Source organism: Lycorma delicatula, chromosome 11 (assembly GCF_047948215.1).
Source record: "Lycorma delicatula isolate Av1 chromosome 11, ASM4794821v1, whole genome shotgun sequence".
Lineage (NCBI taxonomy): Eukaryota > Metazoa > Arthropoda > Insecta > Hemiptera > Fulgoridae > Lycorma > Lycorma delicatula.
The window spans coordinates 9,720,514-9,748,425 of record NC_134465.1 but is presented as its reverse complement, the minus strand read 5'-3'; the positions used below and the strand labels follow the sequence as shown (position 1 = coordinate 9,748,425).

The window sequence follows — 27,912 nt, the reverse complement described above, 5'->3', positions numbered from 1 at the left end:
ATAAAATTCAGGGCATTTTCATGGTCATTCATGGAATTCTTGGCAGATGTGCTGTCACAATAACTGCAATCATTTATGAAAAGAAAGATTAAGGATTTGCATATGTGATTTTTGGAGGAGTTGAATCACAAATATAATTTTATTGACCCAACAATTGAGCAAATACAATATTTAAAACATTAAATTAAAATGATGTACAGCAAAAATTAATGCTAAGAAACTGAGAGGAACCTACTGACAATTTTTTTGGAAAGTTATTATGTAAGTTTTTATGATTTAAATATGTAAAGAAAGTGCAAAAAAATGTTTGATATAATACTGTAGGTAATATAGGTAAGAGAAAAATAAAAGATAAGAATTTACTTTGTATTACTTTAGGAAGATAACATAAAATATATATATATATATATATATATATATATATATATATAAAATTATTTAAATATATCTATTTAGGCACGACAATACATCAATTATCATATGACACTAAATAAAGTTAAGCACAATCGGTGAATATATTCTGTAACTGAAAATTTATATTGTACACTTCTGGAGTGCTCTACCATCTGACGAAGCATTATTTGCAGTTGATTTTGAGAATAGATATCTCAGAAACGAATTATTAAATTTACATAAAAAAATTAAAATAAACAGAATTCTCAAAAGTTATAATTTTTGTTGCCTAAGTGGCATCAGTCAGTATTGAGTCATTTGTCTCATACTTCTATGAGTTATTGTTGCAGATATACATGTCTTCATAGAAAACATAAAATATGGAAATGTACAAAAGTATTATTCTGAGATTTGATAAAACTATTTATAGTACAACATAAACAATACTTGAAAATTTCAATCAATCTGGTTACAAATTTAATAAATTATAATCAAGTTAAGGTTTTCTAAAGCAGAGCTCTAAAAGCATCCTGTTCTTTTTTTTCAACATATTTGTAAGTTTTTAAGTTAAAAAACTTCCCAATATAAAAAACATTTTTTAAAGATAATCAACATATATCACACTAAACAAGCTAAATTTTATGTGTATAACTAACCATTTATTAAATATTCATATCCTAAAATTTGACTGTAAATAATATATTTCCAAAAAAATAGCAGTAGTAAAATAGTATAAAAGAAATTAAAATTTATGTTACTCACTAATTGATTATTCTGTGTAAATGTTTGTTTTGTCAATATTGGATCAAGAGCTGGATCTAATTCTTCTAAAACATTTTCAATTAATACTTCTTTACCAAATCGTACAGCTGACTCAATAGTTCTCATCAGATCACGATCACTTAGTTTACAAATAGTCAGATTGCTTGACTTACCCTAATATAAAGAGATTAGCAGTAGTAAATGCACAATTACTTATAGTTTTATGAAAAATAAACCTTCTTCAATTGAGATCTTAAAAAAAAAATTAGAATGGCAGAAGGACAATTTATAAAATTATTAAAGTAAACTGTTTCAAACAACAGAAAATTAAACAAAAGAACCTACTGAGTTAAAAATAATTCAAATAAACTTTTTGGTCCAATTCCATTTGAATTTTGGGCCAAATTCAAATGAAATAGTTTTAAAAAAATAATAAAATTGACTCTGCATTCAGATCAATGACAAAAATATTATGAATCACAAATTAATTTTTCAACATGATTCCTCCTTTGGAGATATGTACAAGGTCACTCTTTCATTATTTATACCATAAATAAAATACCCTGAAAATGTGTATATAAATATATGGTACAATATAATAAGTATTTTTTTTTTTTAATATCCCTACTGTAATAAACACAAACTGATAGCTCTGATTTAAAGCAAGTCCAGGTTTCAAATCATTGATTATTAAAATGTAAAATTTTATCCAAAAAAATTAAAATGAAATTTTAAACCGTTTGCCAAGAGTCTTGAAGATATCATTTCTTCCACTCAAAAAATAAAAATTTCTGTAAAACAAAATAAAACTGTTTTTAACAAAATGATATTGATATCAAAAATAGTAAGACACTACTTTTCTATTATCAGAATCTGTTATAAATTTAGAATTTTGTTTAAAAAAAATACATGTTATGAAATAGACAATCGGTGTACAATAATAAATAATAAACAAATAGATAATAAACAATAAATAGATAATTTAAATAGATAAAAAACAATATTTAAGCATTCCATTTAATAATAAAAAAATATAAAAATTTGTTACAAAACTCTTACCAGCTCGATTGCACTTATTAAACAATGAAATTGGGCCAGTAAGAGTTCCTGACTTTCTCTATACAGGAACTGAAAGATTTCATCCAGGCAGAAATTCATGCAATTCCAGTGGATCTGCTGAGAAAATTCATGGACGATATCAGACAATGTACAGAGATGTGCTTTATTGCAAATAATCACTTGCATGATGTTATCTTCAAAATGTGAGTGAAAAAAATAAATGCTTGGCCTTGTTCTTTATAATGGTGTACCTAGTTAGTATTTCATCTGCAATTAAAGTGTTCATTTTCAAGTTTTAAATCGTCTAATTGTTTCTGCTCCACTAGTACAATTAAAATTAATACATTTACCTAAATCGTAATTTTACATGAATATCTTCTTCGTAATGATCAATAGCAGAGATTATATAAGATTGTAATTATTTTCTTTTAAGGTATAGAAAACAAATAAAAATATAAAAGTTGTATTTTATACAAGTTGCACATCTTCAGATATTTCCTCACCTTCATCCACTAATATCTATATTAATTTCTAAAATATTTTTAATATAAAAATACAAAAGATTCTTTTGTGTTTTTAATTTGGTTTCAGTTCACCTTAAAAAAATAATTTCATGTCATTTTCACCATCACAAATTATGGGCAGCAAGCTTTCAAATAAAACAACCAGTAACCCAATTTTTTTTTATTTAATCATAAAAAATTAATGTTATGCTAGAAAATCCTAAAATTAAGTATTTCAAAAACACTAAAAAATATTTTTATAAAATTAAAAATTTCATAAAAAGCATGGAATTTTTTACCATATTTTTAACCCATCTATTCGCTTGACCTTGTGGATCAATAAAAAGTGGCCACCTTCTAGAATTAAAAACAAGAATGGCATTTTCAGTTGATAAATAATCACGCGGTAAACCTTCTAATTGCCACTTACGAATAACAACTGGTTCGCCAAGTGTTGCAACTGGTGAACATTTTTCTGTGTGAGGTACATTCATATCTATTAATATTTTCAACCATTCACTTAGTAAACCTCTACGATATTTATCAGTAAATGGAGTTAAATATGCAACAGCACCTGTTAAAATAAAAGAAATACGTTTACACATTCCTTAAATTACTAGAATTAAGCTATGTTTTAATTAAATTAAAGTGCCTTGAATCAAGTAATGAGTTGCCTTCAAATAATACCTACAGCAACTATGTATATTATTCTTAAAGATGCAATGATTTGAAATAAAACTAGCTTTCTGTACAAAGAATCAAGTAATTCTAAGATTAATAAAAGAGATGGAAGCTTAATAGAAACTAAAGCCTTTAATTTGAAACAAATGATTATTAAAAAATGTTGTACAATTTGCATTTGTAGAAATAAGAAATATAATCATTCTATAATTTAAAAAAAATATATCGTGTAATATCAGAAACAGACTGAATCATATTTTCGTTACATCACTGTTTCAGATAATCTGTAAAAAATTTGTTTTAATATATATATATATATATATGTCATTTAAGATAAATGCTTTGAAATTTTGACACAACATTGTATTTGAGTATGCGTGTGTTTTTATATACCATCTATTTATATACCTAAGGTATCACACCTGTGACAGGTAAAAATATGCTTTTTTTTTAAAAACAGTGCTGTCTGTTGGATGTAAAAGTAACATATGCTATACTAAATATTTTACGATTCCATTTCAGTGTTTTCGATATGTGTGTCTGCTATAGACTAAAAAACTATTGTACCAATTTACGGGTGGGGAAAAAGGGAAAAATAAAAAAAGGTAAAACAGAAGAAGGGGAAAAAGGAAAAAGGAAAAAAGAAAAAGGCGGAAAGGAAAACAGAAAAAGGAAATGGAAAGAGGAAAGGAGACAAAAGACAGAAAAGACAAAAGGAAAGGGGGAAATATGAAGGTGAAAGAGAAACAATGAAAAGAGACAAAGGGGAAGGAAAGGGAAAGGGGAGGAAAAGGGTAAAATGGAATATGGTAAAAATGAAAATGGAAAAAAGGGGAAAAAGAAAGGAGGAAAGGAAAAAAGAAATGGTGGGAAAGGGAAAAGGGAAAGGTTAAATTTGTTGAAGTTTCATAATGTTCATAAATCATATGACAATATGATTTATCAAACTTTCAATTGTATATATATATATATATTACTCAAATCTAGCAATATTGAAGCATTGCTGGGTTTGCTAGTTTAATATATAACTATAGTTTGGTAAATCAAAATTATTGATTTATAAATGAAAATTATTGAATCACACAATCAAATAATGTAAAATTTCAAATCTTTAGGGTATATTACTCTGATCTTTTACTAAAATATACTTAAAAAAATATAACAATAAAACAGATCTTAAAAAACTGTCTAAAAAAAATATTATGCTTTTTCAATTTTCTTATAAATTTTAACTTTTTGAAGTCAACATTAAATTAAAACTACCAACAATTTGTTAATTTGATACAAACTTTAAAAAGTAATTTTTTAAGAATAATTGAAAAAGTATTATCTTAAAACTTTTTAATGGAATTTATGAGATCAGTTTATTATTTTTTTAACCTATTTTATTTTATTTATCTTTTTACTTTGTACAAGGAAGTAAAAATCATTAAAATGAAGGGAAACAGATTAAACCTACCTGAACTGATAAGTATATCACCAACAACATTAACTAAAGCAACTTCAAATGCAGCAATTGTGTTAATCCATCTTTCTCTCTCATCTGATAATCCTCCAATTAATCTAAAGGCACGATTCATACGGTCCTCACATAATTTGGCATTTGCTTCCAACATACGTTTATGGTCCATTGTTTTTTGAAGTGTTTTTTCTAATTCTACCAAACCATCTAAAACCTAAACATAGAACAAAATATTTAACTTTTTTCTTTTTCTTTTATTTATTTTTTATTAATGAATTATTAATTGAATTAATTCATATAAGCTTTGAATATTTTACATGGAAATGGAATCTGTTTAATTTTTTTTGTAACTTTTCCAAAACTTTTCATATTTGTTTTCATAGTTAGCTGGGGTATAACATTGTTTTGGTTGTGTTATTTATGTAATCAACTGTTCATCTCTAAAAAAAAATTAAATTCATCTTGGTTTCTCTATGTAAACATGTGATTTTAAATAACCTCACAAATAGACATTACACAACTTATACTTGGAGAGCTTGATGAAAAATTAATGTTTCCAATTTGAGATACCCACTCATTATAGATGAACTCCAGTTCTATCAAATTTGTGACATGTACGTAGTTATATACAACACATAGCATAAATGAAAACATGTACGTCATGTATGTGGTAAGCACCATTATCCTAAAATGAAGTTGAATGAATTAATTTATGTACCATGCTCAACCATGCCAGGTTTTTTTTAAAGGGTAACATTGATCATTACTGCTTGAAAAACATGAACAATAAAATGCTCCACTGCTTCAAACTATGAAAAAGTAATAAAATCTTGAGTAAAGGCTGCAAAAACATTAATAATAAAACAAGACTTAAAAATAAAACAAAATACACAATTTCCAAATACAAAAAAACAAAAAAGAAGGATATATATATTTAAATATCTTCATATAATACGAAGAATCATTGTAGATTGAAGACTTCTCAGCTTGACACAGAAATGGTGGAGGTATGAAAAAATGACCATGATATTTGTCAAGTATGACAAATTAGATGGCATACTGTTAGTTTCAAACGCTTGGTTTTTGCAATTGAGTAAAGCAAACAAGATATTAAGTGCTTTGTTTTAGAAGGTTTAACATCGACAGATATACAAAAAGTTTTTAAGAATTCCTAAAAATGAGCTGGTGAATTTAAAGTTGTTCATACATCCATTTGAGATGATAAATGCTCAGGAATCCCAAAAACTGCTATCATTAACAATACTACCTAAAAAATTCACAATACCACATTTAACAATCACTGATTGAAAGTATGCGAACCTGCTGACATTGCAAACATCTTGATAGACCATGTCCATTATATTTTCCCTGATGATTTTTTTGAATAAATAGTTTCCCTTTGATGGGTTCCAAATTTGTTAAAGTAAATCATAAATGCACTTGACTATTCACAGCATGCTATGTGTGCACATGGTCAAAATAAATTATTTTCATAAAGTAAAACTAATATATATATATATAATTTGTCTCTTCTTTTAGCTATATTTTTCCAAATGCTTCTTTCTTCATCAATTTGGTGCAATACCTCTTCATTTATCACTTTATCCACCCACCTGATTTTTAACATTCTCCTACAGCACCACATTTCAAAAGCTTCTTCTCAAAATCGTTTCTTCTCAGGTACTCTGATCATCCAAGTTTCACTTCTATGTAAAGCTACGCTCCAAACATATACTTTCAAAAAGCTTTCCTGATGTTTAAATTAATTTTTGATGTACGCAAATTATATTTCTGATTGAAAGCTCGTTTCGACTGAGCTATTTGGCATTTTATATCACTCCTGCTTTGTCCATTTTTAGTAATCCTATTTCCCAAATAACAAAATTCTTCTACCTCCATAATGTTTTGTCATCCTACTTTTATATACAGTGGTCCATCTACATTATTTCTACTACATTTCATTTTTTTCTTGTCATGTGGTAGTTCTTGCGAAGAACTTCATCCATGTCATTAATTGTTTCTTCTAAATCTTTTTTACTCTCAGACAGAATTAGTATATCATAAGCACATCATAGCATCTTTATCTTTCCACCTTACACTGTTACTCTGGATCAAAATTGTTCTTTAACATCATTAACAGCTAATTTTACCTAAAAATTAAAAAGAAATGGGGATAGGAAACATCCTTGTCAGACTCCCGTCTTTATTACTGCTTCTTTCTTATGATCTTCGATTATTACTGTTGCAGTTTGGTTCAAAATTTTATTTCGTGCAAAACTCTATAAGTTGGTCCCCTCTTTCATTCTTTCTTTTTGCCCAGCCCATATTCACTCACAATATTTCCTTCCTTGCCTTTTCCAATGCTTGCATTCTAATTTCTAACTATTATAAAATTTTCATCCCCTTTTATGTGTTTAATTGCTTCATCAATCTGGAATATTTAACTAAGGAAGGCACCTCCATCTTTGTTTCAAGAAAATGCAGAGTTACATTTTCTTGGAAAAAAAAACAGTTGTAGTTTTCATTTGCTTTCAGCTGCGCAGTACTCAGAAAATTGAGTGATGCTGATATGGCCATTTAAGTCCTCTTGACCTGTGCCCTTAACAACTACTCAAGAGTAGCTGCTCTCTTTCAGGAATCATTCCTTAGTCTGGTTTTATACAGATACCTCTCTGATATGGTTACACCTTCAATCCAGCTACTCTGTATCATTGAGAACTCAACCTCCCTCACCATCAGCAAGGCCTCATGATTCATAGAGGGAAAAAGAAATTTAGTTTGGCTATAATATTATAATAAAATTTTGGAAATCCCGCTAATAAATTTTATCTAGCTACAAAATATAGCTTAATGTATAAAAAAAAAGTTTAATTATAAAACTTATAAATACAGATAAAGCAAGGCAACAAACTAACTTCTTTCATTTTAGCACGAGCAGCATTTAGAACTTCCATAACTTCAGAAAGACGCTGATTTGCTACTGCTAATGCTGCTTTTTTTGGGCGTACAGCTTGATTAACAAAATAATATTTATAAATTGCATGTACCCACATACATAATGATGTGCATGCTTTTGATACCTGAAAAAATATAAAAAAATATATTAAATAAAGAAGGACTACATATTCATTTTAACAGATTAAGCTTAAAAGGTAATAAAAGAAATTATACAAAATCTCAGCAAAATTGTTCTATTTTATATTTATTGTTTTATTTATAAATTCAAATTAAAAAAAAAAAAAAAAATATTTAACAGATATCATTGGAACAACAGTGTATGTGTTTACAGTATTCTCTCCACAATCTTACCTAAAAAAACCTTTTCCATCACTGCTATCTTTATCATGACTTCCTTTACACTATCTGTACATCCTACTCTCAGGCTGTGCCATTAGGTTTTATTTCTACTTGGATTAAATTACTAGATTTTCTATTTCTTTAATTTTGCATTCTCTAAGTAACCAAACTTTGATTCCCCCAGTACTGTTCTAAATTCTTCATCTTCTTTTATTGCAGCATTTCTTGCTTGATCATTTTAGTTACCTTACCTACCATTCTTCTTAGATGCTTCACCATAGTGTATAATACATACAATACAGAATCAGGAGTTACTATAAGAAGAGTAGATAGTAAAATACTTACTATCTACTCTTCTTATAGTAACTCCTGATTCTGAACCGTATGATAGAATATTAAGTTCATAATTTGTAAATATTTTTGTTTTACATTTCACTGATACTTCTTTATTCTACATAAAACTACAAACACTTTGATAAGTTTACTGTGTTATCTGTCTCTACTACCAATTTACGTTTCTCAAATGATTTTCCCATCTTCAGATGTTTCACACCTTAACCTACACTTTTAATAATTTCTAGTGTTTTTCCTTGTATTTACGTAATGCCACTTAATTTATTCGTTGTTTGTTATTATCAGTATTTGGCTTTTCTCTATGCTCATTTGCATTCTCAACATAGAATGCAAATGCAAGTAAGAATGCTTCTTACAACACCTTGCTTCAACACCTTGCTTCTTACTGCATCTTACCTAGTAAGAATGCATCTTACTGCTTGATTTCTCAATCAAGCAGTAAGATGGTTTATTGAATTACATCTTCATCCTTAACCATGCATAACTCTATACATGAAGGTAAGTTCATTAGCAGAGTAATGGAACTACAACATATATATAAACATACATCTTCATGAAATACGTATTTCACAGCAATTTACTTACGGAGTTTACAACTTATTCATGATGATGATCAAGCATTTTATATTGTATTGCTTTTAACTGACACTAAAAAAAGTATTCACAAACAAAGTTAACTACAACACATGTACTAAAGTGTACATTAAGTTACACAAATAATAAAAAACTTGTTTCTTTCTCATAATCATAAAAATTGTATAACTTCCATTTTTTCTTCCATATTTTCCATATGTTCCATAATTTCTTTTAGAAATTTAAGATTATAGAAAAGAATTATAGAAATAAATAAGATAATGGAACAAAAGATAAAGCTTACAGTTATTATTTTAGCTGGCTGAAAATCAGGATTGTTGATGTATGGTTTTAATTTATTAATTAATGTTTCACTCATATTTTCTTTATCGTAATTAACCAATGAATTTAAAAATGCACCTGGATCACTTAACATAATTCTTCCAGGTTCCCAGTAATCTAATATCTTTTCGCCTGGCATGGCCCCAGGAAGCTAGAAAAAAATTGTATTTTGGTAATATAATAAAAAATTTAATAAAGGGATCATAAAATTACATGAGTGTTTATTTTATTCCAAAATAAGATGATAAAACAGGAATTATTGAAACATATTACTCAAAATGTATGTTTGAAAAATAAATAGGATTTAACTTATTGTAGTAAGTTTATTCACTACATTAGTCTAAAATACCTAACTCCCCATACATAGTTATATAGTTCATATGGATAATCAAAAAAATTATTTATCAGCATTTTGAAAGTCCATTTCTCACATCATCTATTCTTCACCATTGTCACTAATTTATTAATCATAATAAGATATAGTAATATATTAATCATAATAGTTAAACCAAAAATACAACTAAATTGACACACACGTGCGTGTGCGCTCACGCATGAGCTCAATCATTCACTAAAAATTAAGACATAATAATTATTATCTTAAATTTAAATTTAAGAAGTTGATGCCAAAATTAAATTAAAAAAATTAACTGATCATTAATTTTCCATCAACCTAAAAAGTCAAAATTTAAAAGAAACATTGAAAGTATTATTTTTTATTTCAAGTAGAGACACTTTTTTTTAAATCTGTTTTTTTTTTAAATTGATTAAATTTTCCAAATTTTCAGTTGAATAAAAAAAAAAATCAGTAAAAAATTCACAAAAAAAGGTAAAAACCTCCAGCATGACAAGTAAACCCACCGGGTTGGTCTAGTGGTTAACACGTCTTCCCAAATCAGCTGATTTGGAAGTCGAGAGTTACAGCATTCAAGTCCTAAAGCCAGTTATTTTTACACGGATTTGAATACTAGATCGTGGATACCGGTATTCTTTGGTGGTTGGGTTTCAATTAACCACACATCTCAGGAATGGTCGAACTGAGAATGTACAAGACTACACTTCATTCACACTCATACATATCATCCTCATTCATCCTCTGAAGAATTATCTAAACGGTAGTTACCGGAGGCTAAACAGGAAAAAGAAAGAAAAAAGCATGACAAAGTAAGAAATATGGCAAGGAATATAAAGAGAGAACCTGTACTATGTTTTATAAATGTATGTACCAATGTTCATTTAAATCAAATAATTCTTTTTCCAAAGTTTTTATTGAACTTTGGGATTGATTTTAGGCATACATTTATCCATTTAACATCATTATTGGATTTTCAGAAAAATTGAATAAAAAATGTCTTATATTTTAGTCATTTTTCACATGTTAGTATTCTGAGTCTCTCAGTACATCAAATTATACAAAAAATGAATGCAAATTTAGAAAAAAATACTTAATTTTATTTTGTTATTTCATTTATAAAAATCATACAGGGAAAACTTTGGTCAAACTATCAGCTACTTTTTAGAAACTTTAATTTTACCATGAGTAGGTAGGCAAGTGAGTTAATTTCCTTAAGTGTAACATACGTGTAATTACTGTTTAACTTATGTATGCAAGTGCTGCGAAGATGTATTTTATTTGTACTGGATCATTATTGATAAAATATTAGACAGGATGAGAAAAAAGGTAACAGTTTACATTACTACCAGCAAAAATTTATCTTTTCAAAAACAAAATTCGGTGTTTAATTTTATATAGAAGATTTATCTGAGATCAAAATTAATAATTAAAAGTAAAAATAACTTAAGTTCAAGGAAATCTTGCAAAAAAAATTAATTATAAAGAAGGAAAATATATGTATGGCAAATATATATAATATAAATAGAATATAAGAAGAAATAGTCTATGTTCTGTTAACATTAATGAAACACGAAAAAGAGAGTTAGTTGTTATTAGATAGCATCATTTCTTCCTTGTTTTTTAATGGGTGAATAACCAGTTAGGTTATATGAATGCAAAAAAAAAAAAAACATAAATAACAAAATGCAATATGAAGGTGGAATATTTACAGAATTAACGGAACACTCTCTTACTCTTTTATCACACATTTTGTTGATGGAAGTAAAAATCCATCATTTAAAAAATATAAACTAACAGAAAATGGTAAAGATTTTAAAAATAAATAAGCAATAATCTTTTAAATATATGTTTATAAGAAATAAATAGTCCGGCAAATAGGATCCTACCAGTAACTACAGAAACCAACAATTTTCTTAGGACCATAACATTTTGAATATATTAATTATTAATGAAGTATATATGCTACTCTTCATAATGGAATAGTACATGTACATCTTTGCCTTTCATTCTTTAAATGAAAAAAACTAAAAAACATTTAAATGGCAATGACTGAACTTCATTGTCATGATTTTCATGTTTTGTAAGAATAACAATTAAATTAGAGATAACTTACCTTATTAGGTTTAATATCTTTAATAATACAAATAACTTCCAAAACTAATACAACACCAGCCGGTGGTCGTTTTAAAGCTTTTACTTCTGTTATATCATTTTTATTTAGCGACTTTAAACTATCTTCAGCAGCACGTAGCATTGGTAATGCTTGTTCTATTTAATCAAATGAACAATCAATCAATCAACTAATTAATTACAAAAAATGTATTTTTTTTTGCTAATTAATGGAAACAGACCTATTACAAATTTATTAGGGTTCAGTATATAATAACTTTAGAAAAGACGTAAACAGCTTTTCTTTTAGGAAATTACAAAATAAAAAAATATATATAAGAGTTATTGTAATAAAAAAAGGAAAGTAGACAAGTTCTGCACAAAAAACATATAGAAAATTGCAAAAAAAAAAAAATACTACTCATTTCTATGCACGTTAAATTAAGAATGAATTAACTACAAAATAATTTACTTAATATTTAGAAGTTATGACAAAAATTATATTATTAAATCAAGTGATTACATATTTATTGAGTTCACTATCTTGAAATACAGTTTGTCATTCATTCTTTAAATGTAAGAAATAAGAAATGGGCTAAAATTCATTGGCATATGTATTAAGTGTTCAAATGCCATGAATAATTTAATGGTGAGAAAAATCGGTTTACAGTTCAGTGAAGAATATGAGAATGATAATTCACAAGGTGCTAAATATAACAGATGAACATCTGCGATCAGGGAATTTAATTAATACAATCAAATCAAAATTTTGTAAGAACACATAATTCACAATTTCATTCTCTATCTCTTCTTTTCCTGAAATTTCAAGCACCATTTTCAATGAAATTGTATACTATTTAAACCATGGTGAGTCGTGATCATGCTTGCATGCCAGAGATACTTTCTGAGAAGTATAAAATTTGATAATGCTTAGACTACTCTGATACAGGAAGGATGGTGATGAGTTCTTAAGCATTCTGTCACAGGAGATGAAAATGAATGTTTCTCAAGACTCTAGAATCAAAACAAGTGTCCATGTAATGGATGCACAATACATTACCAAAACATTGTTATACTTGGCCACATTTGGTTTTTTGGAAATCACGTTTTGGTTGTATGAAACCAAAATCTCTTTCCACTAAATAAATTGCATAAAGAGGTTACTTGTAGCTAACATCGTAACAAGAATGATACAAAAAGAGCACTGTATTACTCGTTATTTTTATAAATACCTTTGCTCTACAATAAAATGAACAACTTTATTATGATGTAAACTATACAGAAAAATAGTTTAAGATGTGCCAGATAATAGAAATAAAAAAAAAATAAATACTGATTGTCTGACTTTCTGAATGTTTTGTATATCTTACAAGTGACATTAAAAATTTCATTATCAATTCACTAAATGGACAATAGAAAAGCAGATAGATAGTAACTGAAAAAACACATAAAAATTTCTTAGATCTGAGCAATGTACAAAGTGTCACTTATATATTAAAAAAATAAAATCACAGATAACAGCAAACTTTCAGTTACATATAAAATCCATTACAACTTTAACACTTATTTAATACATTTTTTACCCCTATGAGGCATAAATATTATCTTTTTCCATACATCCTAATGCTTAATTATAATCTTTGATAGAATGAAAACCAAGATGATATGAAAACGGTAACTCCAGTTTCATCTAGTTAGAAGGACTAGCAAGATTAATTTATTCAGTAATATATTAAGAAATAATTATAACAAATCAGAATTTTCAAATAGCTTCAATACTTCACTAAATTAAACTGTAATAACTTTATAAATAAAAAATAGTAAATAAGGGGATGCCATATTATGTTATCACAACTTAATCACCAATATTTTCCTCCATGTTAATCCTAAATTAAAAATGAATAAAGTGATATACTGCTCTTAAAATAGAAATGCAAGAATAATAATAATGCACTGGACCAAACCCAACTCCCACATTTGTACAATATCATCTACACACATGTCTGGGGCAAGCAATGACACAGAAATTCGATATCTTCACTTATATCGGGCAACAGAACAATGGTTTTACTCAGGAACTCTCCTGTTGACTGTAGGATTGGCGATCCCGAGCTATCTGAGCTGGTTGTGATTGTGCTTCTAACTGTTTGCATCAGGGTCAGGAGGCATGATCATGTTGTGCGTTGACGATTGAATACATGACAAAATGAAGGAGTTGTTCCCTCTGCATTGTACATCCTGTTCTTCAATAAACTGAAGCATCTGGAGAAAATAAAAACAAGATTTCACAGATTGGATGTACATCATTTTAGCCCAACCCTACTGCAATGCTTTGGATGTCAATGACCGCAGCAAGAGGTACCAGAAAACAAATCTGCATTTGTGGTGAGTCATTTCATCCTGATGACCAATGCCTATATGTGTCAATTGTCATGGACACCCCTCTGCAAGATCCCACAATTGCCCGACTTACAAGGAAGAAGTAGCTGTTCAGAAAGTGAAGGCAATATAAATGTATAACTACTTGGAAACTAGGAAAATTGTGCTCAATTCGAACACCAAAGGTTGCATCATAAGTGCAGGTTGCTGCAGCCCCTGTAGCTCCAAAGGGCATAATATCTGAACTAGCACTGATCCAAGCAAACATAATTGAACATATTATCAATCAAAGAATGAAGAGCCGACCATCAAGAGTAAACAGCCCAAAACCAACACAGAAGAAAGCAGATGTTTCCAAAGAAAAGAACTCCATAAAGTCTAGGCATGGGCCTACGACTAGTAGTAAAGTAAAATGAAGCCAAAACTGAGAGAAAGCCTGAACTAAATACCTCAAAAGTAAAACTTCAGATTGAAAAAATTCCCATTCAGGGAACTGCAAACCAGAGATAATGTTATTAGAAAAAGAGGATTCAGAAAAAATAAAAATGGAGCCTCTGAAGGCACGGAGGCCTCTAAATGAGAAGGTGAGTTGCCCCACAAGTTTTAGTGGGCAGTGCATCAAGTCTTTACTCTGATTACTGCTGACCACACAATTGGAATTTGTATCATCTCATGTTGGCAACAGGAGATCTTCTGTGATTTGCTGTGAAGGATTGGAAGAATCCATCTCTGAGGCCTCTTACACTCTGGAGTTTTACATTGAGGCCTTCAGGAAGGTTGAAAAAAGAAGAAAGAAAAGATGGGCTAAGGGTAAACCTAGGCATTCGATTTTAAGAAGTTAGTTCATATGTGCTTTTGATTTAATGTTTTAATTTATTTTGCAACTTTTTAACATTTTGTTAGAGATGCTTGAGTATTTTAAGATTTTTTAATATGATTTCTAGTGTGTTGGTTTTAAGTGGTAAGAGCCCTTTACACCCTTGTCATCTTGTGTTTCTTTGAGTTTTAATATCATTCAACAAGTCTGTTTCTGAATGATTTGTTATAACAAAACTAGTCTTCTGGCTACCTTGCTAGCATTTTTATCTGGAAAGGAAAGAAATTATTTTCTTTTTTGATGTAGAAATGAGCTAATGCCCACAGTAGTTAATGCCTCTAAAACTTAAAACATAATAGTAATAAAAAATTGTACTATCTAATGTAGTACCTAAATCTGCAGCTGCATCATCGGCAATGGCTTGAGTTTCTGCAGCAATTTTAGCAGCATCTGATTCTTGCACTTCAACAACTGCTCGTGTTTCTTCAGCAATAACCTGTTAAGAATAATTTAAAAAAATTTACTTATTTATTAAAAGTATCACATTCTTGTTTCAATTAATATTTAAATATAGTTATTGTATCAAATCCCATATGGTAAGTAATAATTAATACATCAGTCAAATAAGATATCACTCGAGTAATAGCTGTTTTACGATAAATGAATGTATTTTCTTGCTAATCTTTATCGTCTTATTTTTGACTTGTACATAACAAAGATTGTTTTTTGTTTTATTTACTGTTTCTTCCTATATCACCAGTTCATTACATCAGTGTCTTCTACCTGGAGATTAAATGTTTTTTAATTGTATGATAATTTTATTTCAAATTAATCCATTTAGGATTGTAATTCATTTTATTTGTATGTTATTTGTTCCATTAGTAAATTTTTTTCTTAAGTTTAATAGGCCACACCTATATGGATTGGATGTGAGTATGCCTCCAGCATATGAATGTGTTTTTACATTCAATAAAAAATTAAGTTATGTATATTGATTGATAACAAAGTTCTCAATGAATAACATTTAAAAAAAAATAATTTATTTTTCAATTAAAGCTTATTTCTAATAAGATCAGTGATTACTTTATTTTTATTTGGTGTTAAATTTGGGGTACTGCAATATTATATTCATCCTAAAATAGTTTAGTAAAAAAATTGATGTACATCTCTGTGTAGACTTAGGCTTTATTCATGTTATTTAAAATTCACTATTAATGAGAAACATTAATTTTCATTTAAATTAGGACTTTTTAACATTTAAAGATCTTCAGCTTCGGTTGAATTCATGCTTGGCTTCTGATGACTCAGCAGCTTCATACAGTTCACACAGCTCCTTTCGGATGCATTTGGCTCCTGACAATTCAGCAGCTCTATTATATACAGTATATATAAGCAAGCTCCTCACTTCATTCAAGCAGTCCTATTCCAGTCTTCGAAGAGACTACTACAAGTCTCTAAGGACTCATCAAGTCTTATTTCAGTCATTACATTTATTAATACAATAAACTTACATAAAGATTTACAAATCATTAATGTTATACGTATAAAGATGTTTATAATTACAATAAAATGATTATAATCATAAACTCAAAGACTTAATTTATTAAAGAAATTAGCACCACTTTTTGACAACCTCTAACAATAAATATAATAATATAAATAGTGATTAAATAATAATAAACAGATAATTCCATTACATTAGAATGTCTCTTTTGTATGTATTCGAGCAATTTCATTCAGTGGTGGAGATAATAACCATATTTTTTTCTTTATCAAATTGTTTTCTAATATTTTTAGACTAGTTAATTCATTTTTATTTAATTTTGTGATGACTTCTGAATATAATACAATATATGATTCTTGAGAACTTTATTACTTAAATTTTATTTCAATAACTGTTTAGGATAGTTAATTTTTATATATAATTACACCATTACAACATATCTGTTCACAAATTACAATATTAAAGTTCAACAGTAATATTATTTTGTTAAGTAAACAATTTCTTATGGTATATTTTCCCAGCTACACAGCTTCTCTTTGAACAGACTACTGCTTAGGAGGAAAATTAAGAGGAACGCAAGAGTGTGTAAGTATGCAAGTAAAGTAATTAAGTAAATAAATTATTCTACTCTGAGTAAAATTCTGAGATATGGAACTCATGGTGACCAAAATCACCCCACCCTGTTGATTTACTGTAACCAAAATTATATGATAGTTGATGCACATTCAGAAGTCATAAAAAATTTCATAAAAATCGCTTAATCCAGTCACTGGTATTAGAAAAACAATAACTGATGGAAAAACAAATTAGTACTACTATCCCCATCCATGAGTGAAATTGCTTGAATACATTACAAAAGTAACATATTAATGTAATGGAATCATCATTAATACAAAAATGTAACTTTTGAGTCCAGAAACAACAAAAAAGTGAAGTTTTCTTGCTGCCTCCTTCTCACCTTTATGGGGTTTTGAATAATACCAAAAACCATCAAAAAGTACCTTACCTTACCTTAAGCATCTTAAGGGAAAATTATGAAAAAAAAATTACCTAATCTTTGAATAAAATAATTAGATATAGGAAGCATGAAGTTGTTATCTCCCTGCTTCTTAATCAATAAATTAAATGCTATTCGATTTAAATTAAATGGTACCAGTGCCCCACATACAGAAATTACAATAAAAAATTTCATCCAAATTGGTCCATTCAATTTGGAGATATCAAGGAAAAAATAGGCTTAGATACGTACATACATTCTTTCAGAAATTTTTCATTGATCAAATGCATTTTTCTTTTTGTTATATGGTGTTATGAAACGTCAAGATCTGCAAAAACCTTGATATACAAAATCTGTTCTGATTAGCATACAATTTCTTCTGTATTATAGTGTATATAGTTGAGGAATTAAAAGTACTAAATATAATACATTAGATCATATGACTTAATATGATAATACTTTAAAATTATTAACAGTATTTGCTAAATTAATAAAACTTGTTTTTGTTAAGGCCGTGTAGAGCTATTAATCAGGTGGTTATTTGTCTACCAACAACTATAATGAAGAACTAAACACAATGAAACATCTGACACAAATTACGCCATATTTACATACTACTACATAAAGAATATTAAAAAAAAATCATAAACACACACACACATATATATATATATATATATATTGACAAAGTTGACAAAAACAGCTGAATATGAAAAACATGGAAGTATAAACTTCTTTTACCTCACAATCACATAACACATACAAAGGTACACCCCTTCAAACCAATTATGATGTAGAATACATATCACAACTAACACATTCATAAAAACTCTTCTTATTACCCCATACAACACAAAATTTCAGCTTTCAGAACTTCTACACAGATTACAGATAAAGCTTTTATAATTTTCATCTAAAAATAAAGTGTAGCATGATCATTATTAAAAATAGTTCAGTGATTTAAAATAATGAATTATGTAAATACATGATAAATTACATTTTAAAAACGTTATATCTGTTCACTTACACGATCAGCTTCTATAATTTTTAACATTTCATCAGCTGTTATTTGTGCTGCTTCTAATTCTGGTTTCATTTCACTCAACTCTTTTTGAAGGACTTTAACAACTTCAGCTGTACTCAATAACTTATCTAAGCCTATAAATAAAAAATTAAATTAATTTTTTTGTCTAAAAAAATAATATTCATTGCTATATAATATCAAAATAGCAATAATTGTTTTATTCCATTTAAAAGAATCTAGTTAGATAATCTATTCAAATGAAAGTTGTATCCAAGATTCTATACTTTGATGTTTTTTAAGAAGAGACTTTTTATTAAACATGTTATTTTGTTATTACTTTTCAATAATAATCTTTCACAATGAGTAACCAGGAAAATTAAGAGTGAATGAATTCAGGTTTGTACAGCAACTTCTTTCCTTCTTTTTCCTGTTTAGCCTCCAGGAGTTTAGGCATTACTTCAGAGGATGAATGAGTCTCAGTTCGACCATTCTTGAGATGTGTGGTTAATTGAAACCCAACCACCAAAGAACACTGGTATCCATGATCTAGTATTCAAATCTGTATAAAAGTAATGACCTTTACTATGACTTGAACGCTGGAACTCTTGACTTCCAAATCAGCTGATTTGGGAAGATGCATTCACCACTAGACCAACTTAACATGAATTGTTGCTTTACAAATACTAACATTATATTTATTCAAAAAAAAAGCTTATAATCTTTTTTTTGATAGAGTAATTGCTAAGGTAATCAGTTAACTGAATGACAAGAATATCAAATCAACTATAAGTCAGTGTTTAATGACCAGCAATGTTATTACTTCAGTAACTTAGAAGAAAACTACTTTATTATATGTAACTTTTCACTACCTGAACTTGTTAGTATCACAAAAAGTATATAGTATTCATAGTTTTGGTTTAAAAGTGATTAATTAATATAAAGTAAAAAATAAATATACATTGGAACTCTGTTGTAGCATCATTGAAGAGAGTGAATAAAATCTGGTGTTATAAACAAAGGATATTATAAAAGATGTAACTATATAACATTACTTTTCTGTAAAGCAGTAGAACTCAGAGCAACAGAACTCGCATTATTTGGTACGTTAAATGATTTTATAAACAACACAAACATAGAATGGAAAAATTGCGTCAGAATTTTTCCATTTGAACGAGAATTCTCGTTGAATGAGTTAATTGAACGAGAATACTCGTTCAATATCTGGAAGATTCCAAAGTATACAAGGACTTGTGCAACGAAAATCTCCACAGTGTTCTCGACACATTGCATGATCCAAAGAGAAGCTCTGGCTTCCAAAGAAATGAGTCCTGGTCTGAATATTGTGCTATAATAAATTTTGTAAAAATGAGACCCTTAAAATCAAGAATCTTTTCTGCACTTTGTAAAGGTAAAGGTGCAGTGCATTTGGCATTACTATTTAATTATAAGGCAAGATGGTTATCGCATGGGAAATTTTTGCAACATGTTTATGGATTAAGAGATGAAATTGCCATTTTTCTAGAAGAAGAAAACTGACTGGAAGCCGAGAAGTATTGAGTTTATTTGTGATGGAATTGAGCTACTTGGTCAACATATTCAAGAAATTAAATAACTTGAATCTTCAACTCCAAGCAGTGAATACACTATGTTGGATACGAGAGATAAAGTAATGTGTTCTGTAGAAAACTGGAATTGTGGAGCAGAAATTTAAAGCAAAAAACCTAGAAATGTTTGCAAATGTTGATGAATGAGTTAAAACTTACAAGGCTGAAGAACAACATGTGAAAGTTGTTTTTGCAACCATTGTAAATAATTTAGCCATGTCTGCGAAGTATTTTCTTGCTGACAACAACTTGCTAGCAAGTTGTCAAGTGGGTTAGGGATCCATTTCAAAATACTCCTGAAGGGCTCTCAATGCCGAAGAAGAGATCTTCACAGACTTCACGGCAAGTGGCAAAATCAAAAGATAATTTAGTAATAAATCAGGCTTTGAATTTAGGGTATGGTGGATGATGAGTTTTCTGCACTGAAAACAACAGCATTTCATTAAGTATTACCATTTTCAACATCCTACCTTTGTGAAACCGGATTTTCTGTGATGGCTGCTTTGAAGAAGACAAAATGTAGATCTCAGCTAAATATAAAAAAAGAACTCAATGTCTATTTCTAATATTCCACCTTCCTTCAAAAAACCTTTGCTCTACAAGACAGGCTCAAGGGAGTCGCTAATAATTATTAAAGTTGTTTTTAATTTACTATTTCTAAGTTAATTATTAAATACATCAGGCAGTATTGATACAATCGTATTTAAAAGTATATTAACTTATTTATAAATATATTATAAGTTTATAAACTAATAGATTTTTTTAATAATATTTTCTTTTTGATATGCTTGCACCCCCATTTAGTGTTATCACACCTCGTAGGGGGATGCACCCCAAAGGCTGAGAAACACTGGTGTACATACTTTGTTGGTTCTAAGAAAAAAAATAACATAACCTTTCCTTTAAATTCTTCAGACGTTAAAAATATTAAACAAAAAGAATTTTAAATGTTAGTATCATTATTACTAAAATTACTAATGGAACAGAATGCAAGGATAGCATGAGAGCTTGTACCTTCCTACTAATCACAGAACCTGGGCAAATGTCCCTTGTTGCTGTGTCTTTCGTTTATTGAGCAGGTCATTATTTATTTAATGGTGGTTATAGTTATTTTGTTTTATTTATGGATGGAATTTTTTGCATTTCAATCCATTAGACCGGGGCTGATCATGGGAGACTAAGCGCATATGAGCTTGTTCTTCTGAGCTTCTTCTGACATGATTCCACTTCAGTCAATTCCTCGACTTTTGGTGTAGTGCCTTTCCGCCTAACAGTAATATGCCTTTCAGGGGCCCTAGTGTTTGAAGGAAGCAATCCGTTCCCCTTTCTGAAGGGTCACATGTGCTGGCTGGGAGATAATTGTAAAGTATAGAAAGAATGGTGAATGTTTGGTGAGGGGAAGTTGGGGAACTTTCTTTCCTCAAGCTGTCTTCACTGCTGCATCTTGGCTGGGCTTGGTCATGCTAGATTCCAGTCTGTGTTGGCAGGCCGATTTTCATTCTTCTTTCTTCTTTTCTTCTGTAGCCTGCCTTTCCATAAACTGGCTGTAAATAATTTACAAACCGCAAAGTTTGAAGAGTTTTGTAACCCGGAAAAGAGTAACATGGGGGAAAGAGCAGGACTCTTTTCTCTTTTGTCAGGCAGCTGCTGGGCTTTTTCTTCCACAATCTAAGCTGTCCTTCAATGATCTTCTTCATCTTCTTACATTAGGAAATAGGATGGTTAGTTCTTACAATTTTTGTAGCAAGATTTTGCATTTGTGAATAGTTTTGGAGGGAGCCAAAATTATTAATGTAAAGTATTATTCCTGAATTTGTTTTTCTTCTTTTTTTGGTTAATGATGTTATAACCACCTAAGTTTTAAGCTTGTATGTGGGATATGGAAATGGAATTTTGTAGTGTATGAAAAAAACCATGCCTGAGTTGGATTCAAGCTCGGGACCTCCGGATGAAAGACCAAGATGCTACCACTCCGCTACAGAGATCGGCATATTGTATTACTGAAATATATATTATTATTATTTATATTGTATTACTGATATAAAGAGAAACAACAACAAAAATATGTTATTAATATATCAAAATTGAATATCCAAGTGTACCATTATCACTTCTGAAAAAATTTTAAGATAAATTTTTAAAGACATAGCAATAAACATTTGCTACATAAGACAAGGCATTCATTATGTCATTTATAGAGGATTACAACAGTGACAATTTGTTACTTAATTTTTAAGAATAAAAATCCCCAAGAAAAAAAGATTCATGGGAATATGAAAACAAGACTGCTCACGTAGAATTATATAATTCTCATGCATAATGTAAATGAAACTTTGGAAAATGAGGTGAACAACTAAATAACAACTGCATAAAAAAATAGTGTAATAATAATAATAATAATAACTAAATAGATAAATCTTTTATTCTGGTAGATACATGACAATAATACATTGTATAGATCATATCAATATAGATAAATTACAAACATAAAAGCAAACTAATAGATGAAAATTAGATGTGATTAAAGCCCATATTAATCATTGAAATAAAACACATGGAATAATGTTAAGGTAAATAAATAAATAAATATATGTGTATAGATAATTATTTTTTCATCACCAGCCACTAAAGAACCACGTTTAATAAATAAAATAGTAAACTCATGGCTGATTTCCTTTTCTTCCAATTCTCCTTCAATATCAAACTATGTTGTTCCTTTCTTTCATATGACCATTTTTTAATGTTTCACTCTCTGGTTCCTTTCTGAAAACCTTCACAAACTTACATCTTCTTCCTAGTCCCTTATATCAGTTGGATTTATCCCTGCAATCATGAGATCTTCTTTTACCTGTGTAAACCACTTGAATATTTGTCTGCCTTTATTGCTCTTCTCGAAAATTTTCTTCATCAGTCTGTTTTCATCCATTCTAGCCAAATGTGAGTACAAGGCCAATTTTCTTTTTCAAATGGTGTCTGTGAGTCTGTCTATAGAAAGGTAGAGTTCTTCATTCTTCTGCAAACTATATCTTTCCCATCCTTGGGATGGGAAATATTTAAGCTATCCTTTTTTTATTATACAGATTTTTTGTTAACACGTATGCCTTCTGCAGTTTATTTATTCTAGCCCTATTTGCCTCTGTATCACATCTGGTTTTATTACTTTGTAAAGATATTTGAATTTCCTTGTCTTCCTAATTCTTCCAAGGTTTGTTACTAAATTGTTTGGTGAATGCCTAATGTTGGTCAAGTATTCAGTTTTATAGATTGACATCCTTAGATCTGTTTTTTCAGCCATCTCCATCAAGACGTTCAATAATTCAAGATAAATATATATAAAAATCACTACAGAATAATTCACAATTCAGAAAGTACTATTAAAAATAATTTATGTACACGTCAAACAGGTAGAGGCAAATCAGTTTTTTTATACATAGCTTTTAAAAATTAGTATTACTTAAAAATTCATAGAAAGAGTAATATTGTTTCTGTAAAAGAAAATCTTTTAATCTTTTAATAAATTGATGGGAAAATTTTTTAAATGGTTCAGTAATCATTAAAATATGGGAAAGGAAATAATATGTCCTTTCTTGTAAGCCAAAGTATTATGTTGAGTTATATACTTCCATTATCTGGTTTGGTATGGTGTATTTTGCTATATTTTAAGAATAAGTGGGTATTAATTTTAGCAAAAATTTGTAAATACAAAACAAGGACAAGCTAACATATTTATTTTCTAAATATCGGTGTACATAGTTCATACTTATGGGAACTTATAAAGATTTTACAGCTCGTTTTTGTATCTTAAAACCTGTTCTGACTTTTCCAGGGATCCACAAGAGATTGTACTTAGATAGTTATATGTACTAGCATAATAAATATTTAATAAGGAAGACAATCTTAGATTTTATTTATGATGCTTCAAAGTAAATCAGAACAGCTTGAATTTGTTATAAATGAAATCAATTTGATCATTCTATGAAAATTTGTCATCTAATAAAACAACCAAAAATTTTGCTTTATGGGCAACAGAAATACTATTGTTATCATTAATGGGAATTCTATTCATGCAATCAGCAATGCTATATCTATTCGAGATAATAGTAATAATAACCTGTCTGTAGACGTCTTATTCCTTGCTGTATTTCTCCCTTTTTTCTAGCCATCATAGTTCCATATGATGACAAAAGCTCCAGATATGATGTTGGAGTAACATAATTATGCCTTGACAACTCCTGAAACAAATTTCAAAGCAGAATTTTTATATTTTTGTAGGTAAATCATTTTGTTGAAAAATATGTAGTAGTCTTTTACTGCAAGAGGTTTTTAAAGATCGAATCATTTCTAAGTGCTTGTGGCTATCTTGTCTTCACACTTAAGCCTGCTGTTTTTTTCTTCAGGTTATGCAAAAAGTAACATTTATTAAGGAAACCAAATCATCCAGGAACTTTAAACTGCTATTCATGATTTCACCAAGAACATCTCACATGAACAACTTGTGAGTCTTCAAGAACAACAAGAAATGTGAGCCAATACACAGTAGGTCTGTAGTCAATACAAGTAGCGCCATCTCTCAGATAACCAAGGAACTATGTAGTATGATGTCTGACAAGTGTGGGTACAAAGTTTCATCACATTTCGTCACTTGTCTCGAGTTATACTCGGCCACGTACGTTGTGTTCATGTGACTGTGTGAGCACGCAACATGGAACAGAGAAGCGCGATAAAATTTTGTGTTGGACTTCAAAAATTTTTTGTTGAAAGTTATTCTACGATACAGCAAGAATTTGGTGATGAAGCCGCATCTCGTACTACAAAATACATATGTTGGAAGCAGTTTAAAGACGATAGAAAGTTATAGGATGACGACAAACAAAGTGGGAGGCTGTCAACAGCTGTTCACGATTAAAACGTTGCGAAAGTGCACGCACTCCTGCTCGAACAACCTCATCTTACCCTTTGGGCAATAGCAGAAGAGCTAAATATCAGTAAAGATGCGGTACATACAATTCTAACAGATAAAATGAACCACAAAAAGGTGTGCTCTTGTTTCGTTCCACACTTCTCAACTGAAGAACAAAGGCAGGTGCATCTTTCTTTCGCTCAAGAATTCATTGAAACTGCCGATAGTGACCCAAATTTTTTGCAAGCAATTGTAACTGGGGATGAAAACTAGTGTTTCATGCATGATCTGCAAACAAAGCATCAATCTACTGCTTCATTGAGTCCTGGAGCACAAAGATCGGCAAAAGTCAGGCAGCAAAAATCAAGAGTGAAAACAATGTTGATTGCATTCTTCGACTCAAAGGGCCTGATTCATCATGAATTTGTCCCAACTGGTCAAATTGTGAATTCTAAATTCTCTTTGCAAGTAATGAAATGCCTGATACGTCACATTCATCGAATCCAGCTTGAGCCGGGATCTGGTTAGTTGGAATCTCTTGCACGACAATGTTCCGGCACACATGGCAACAGTTTTAACACATTACGCCACAAATCAAATCACCATCTTATCTCACCTCCCCTATTCACCTGACTTGGCCTCAAGAGACTGACTACTTTTTGTTCCCAACACTCAAGTTGAAGATGAAAAGTTGCTTTTTCGAGGGCATTCTGGCCATCCAAAGGGCTTGCGCCAAGCAGTTGAAGGCGATCCCACAAAAAGATTTCGCCAGAGTGTTTGACGGGCTCTACTGGCGCTGCAACAAGTGTACAACTAGAGAAGAATTCTATGTAGAGGGCTGATGTAAGTAAATTAGTTTGTCTTTAAATGTGTATTTTTATTTAATTTAGTTCGGTGACTTTTCAGACATAATGTGGATGTCTGGCAGTTCACTAGGACCATTTCAAATAACTACTGTAAGGTAAGTTGATGTTATGTATTGTATTAATGGAGACAGATTTACAGTTACTTTTCGAATACATTGTATTATAAAATAATATGAAATTTCTTTTACAATCTTTTCAAGAAATAAATGATGATCTAAGCACTCTATAAGTTGCATTCAAATACAAAATATGAAAGTATCATTAAAGTAAGAAAATCTGATCTAAAATTTTAATGTGTAGGTGAATTTATTGATCTGTATATATAAAATATATACAGGTTTAATAAAGTATGGAAATATTTAAATAACTTTTCAATCGTTAAATGTAGAAATATCAAATTTAGCTAATGCTCCTACCTCAAAATGATCTATTTCAAGGTATGAAACCACTACATCTTAAGCATCTAGAGGTCTCCAGGAAGGGGCACTTTTAAACAGAAAGAGTAGAATAGCTTGTGAAACATCATTTTAAAGGTGTTAAAAAAAGGTTGAAGTGAAAACATTGGACTATAAAAATACTAATCAAAATGGAAGCCATTTAATATTTTTCAAAAGGAATTTCAGAAGTGGTCTACAGTATACCCCAAGTTGTGGTCTCATGCTAACAATAAGATCATTTTGAATTAAATTGATGTAAGATATACCTGATTTTAAGATTATGATAGACCTCATAAACTATGTTTTTGTCCAATATAGACCTACATTGAATCTTATTGTTCTGTTGAAATACTGTAATCTAATCTTAATTTCACTTAAAGTAATTCACTAAAGTAGAATCTTCCTGTTACCAAGTTAACAAAAAAAAATGCTAAGGCCTCAATTAACAAACATCTGATTTACAACTTTTCAAGAAACAACAGCCATTATTATTGGGATTAATGTGTAACTTTAGATTGCATTCATCAAAAATTCAAACTCAATTGCAGAGTTCAATTTATTATTATTATAATTATGAAAATATTATCATAAATAATAAACTAATTAAAAAAAATTCCAATATTATATTTAAATACTTTCAAATAATACAAACCTGTAAGTAAAGGGCACTAGCGCTGACTACACTTTGATGCATATACTGGAATGTTACAACAATTCCTTTAAGAATTTCAGAACTAACAAGTAATTCTGGCATATCATCTAAAAATTGCAGAGCAACACTCTACAAAAGAAAAGAAAATTAATTATGAAAATATATAACAAAATTAAATAACAATAAAATAGAGCCATTCAGATAATAAAAATTTATTATATATATATTTTTTTATATATACAAAAAGAACAACAGTACTTTAAAATTACTTTACATTAAATTTTCAATATTATTCTTGATCAATATTAAATTTAAATGTGAAACATATACAATAAATAGATGATTCATGAATAACTCTTAAACCAATCGATTACTGGATTAGTGATTGAAACTACTTTCAAATAGGTCCAATAAATAATGAAAAAATAAATATCAATCATTATTTATTATTAAAAAGCAGTAATTTATTACAGATAATTTTTTACCCCTACCTGATTAGATTTTTCATTCTGAAACACATGACAAATATTAAAGTTTAACAAATTGCTTGATTTGATTTATGAGAGTCAAAAATGTTAAATTTCTATTGATTACACGTAACAGATTGAATCAACATTTTTTGTATCCTACAGCTTATTATAGTATGTTTGGATTTACCTGTAAGCAAGGCTTGATAATTCCAGTTCATATCTGAATTAATTACTATCAAAAAATAATAGAAAAATCAATTTGATGCAGAAATACACTGATGATGGATTTTGACTAGACGTAGGGTTCGCACTTCCGTGACTTCGGTTAGTTAGTTTGAAGGTGTCATGTTAGAAAGTATGTGAAGACATCAA

The 27,912-nt window shown here is 29.2% G+C and overlaps 1 protein-coding gene across 1 annotated transcript in view; it reads right to left on the bottom strand.

The window, feature by feature from the left end:
• LOC142332503 (dynein axonemal heavy chain 1-like) overlaps positions 1–27,912 on the bottom strand; it is an 897,921-nt gene that overhangs the window by 54,281 nt on the left and 815,728 nt on the right. Inside the window, exons 23-32 of the mRNA XM_075378951.1 lie at positions 27,071–27,199; positions 24,327–24,447; positions 18,615–18,745; positions 15,477–15,582; positions 11,895–12,049; positions 9,389–9,577; positions 7,776–7,940; positions 4,858–5,074; positions 3,017–3,291; positions 1,156–1,329 (exon numbers count right to left, since the gene is read on the bottom strand). Coding sequence (XP_075235066.1) covers positions 1,156–1,329; positions 3,017–3,291; positions 4,858–5,074; positions 7,776–7,940; positions 9,389–9,577; positions 11,895–12,049; positions 15,477–15,582; positions 18,615–18,745; positions 24,327–24,447; positions 27,071–27,199 — 1,662 coding nt within the window. The remainder of the gene's footprint in view (positions 1–1,155; positions 1,330–3,016; positions 3,292–4,857; positions 5,075–7,775; positions 7,941–9,388; positions 9,578–11,894; positions 12,050–15,476; positions 15,583–18,614; positions 18,746–24,326; positions 24,448–27,070; positions 27,200–27,912) is intronic.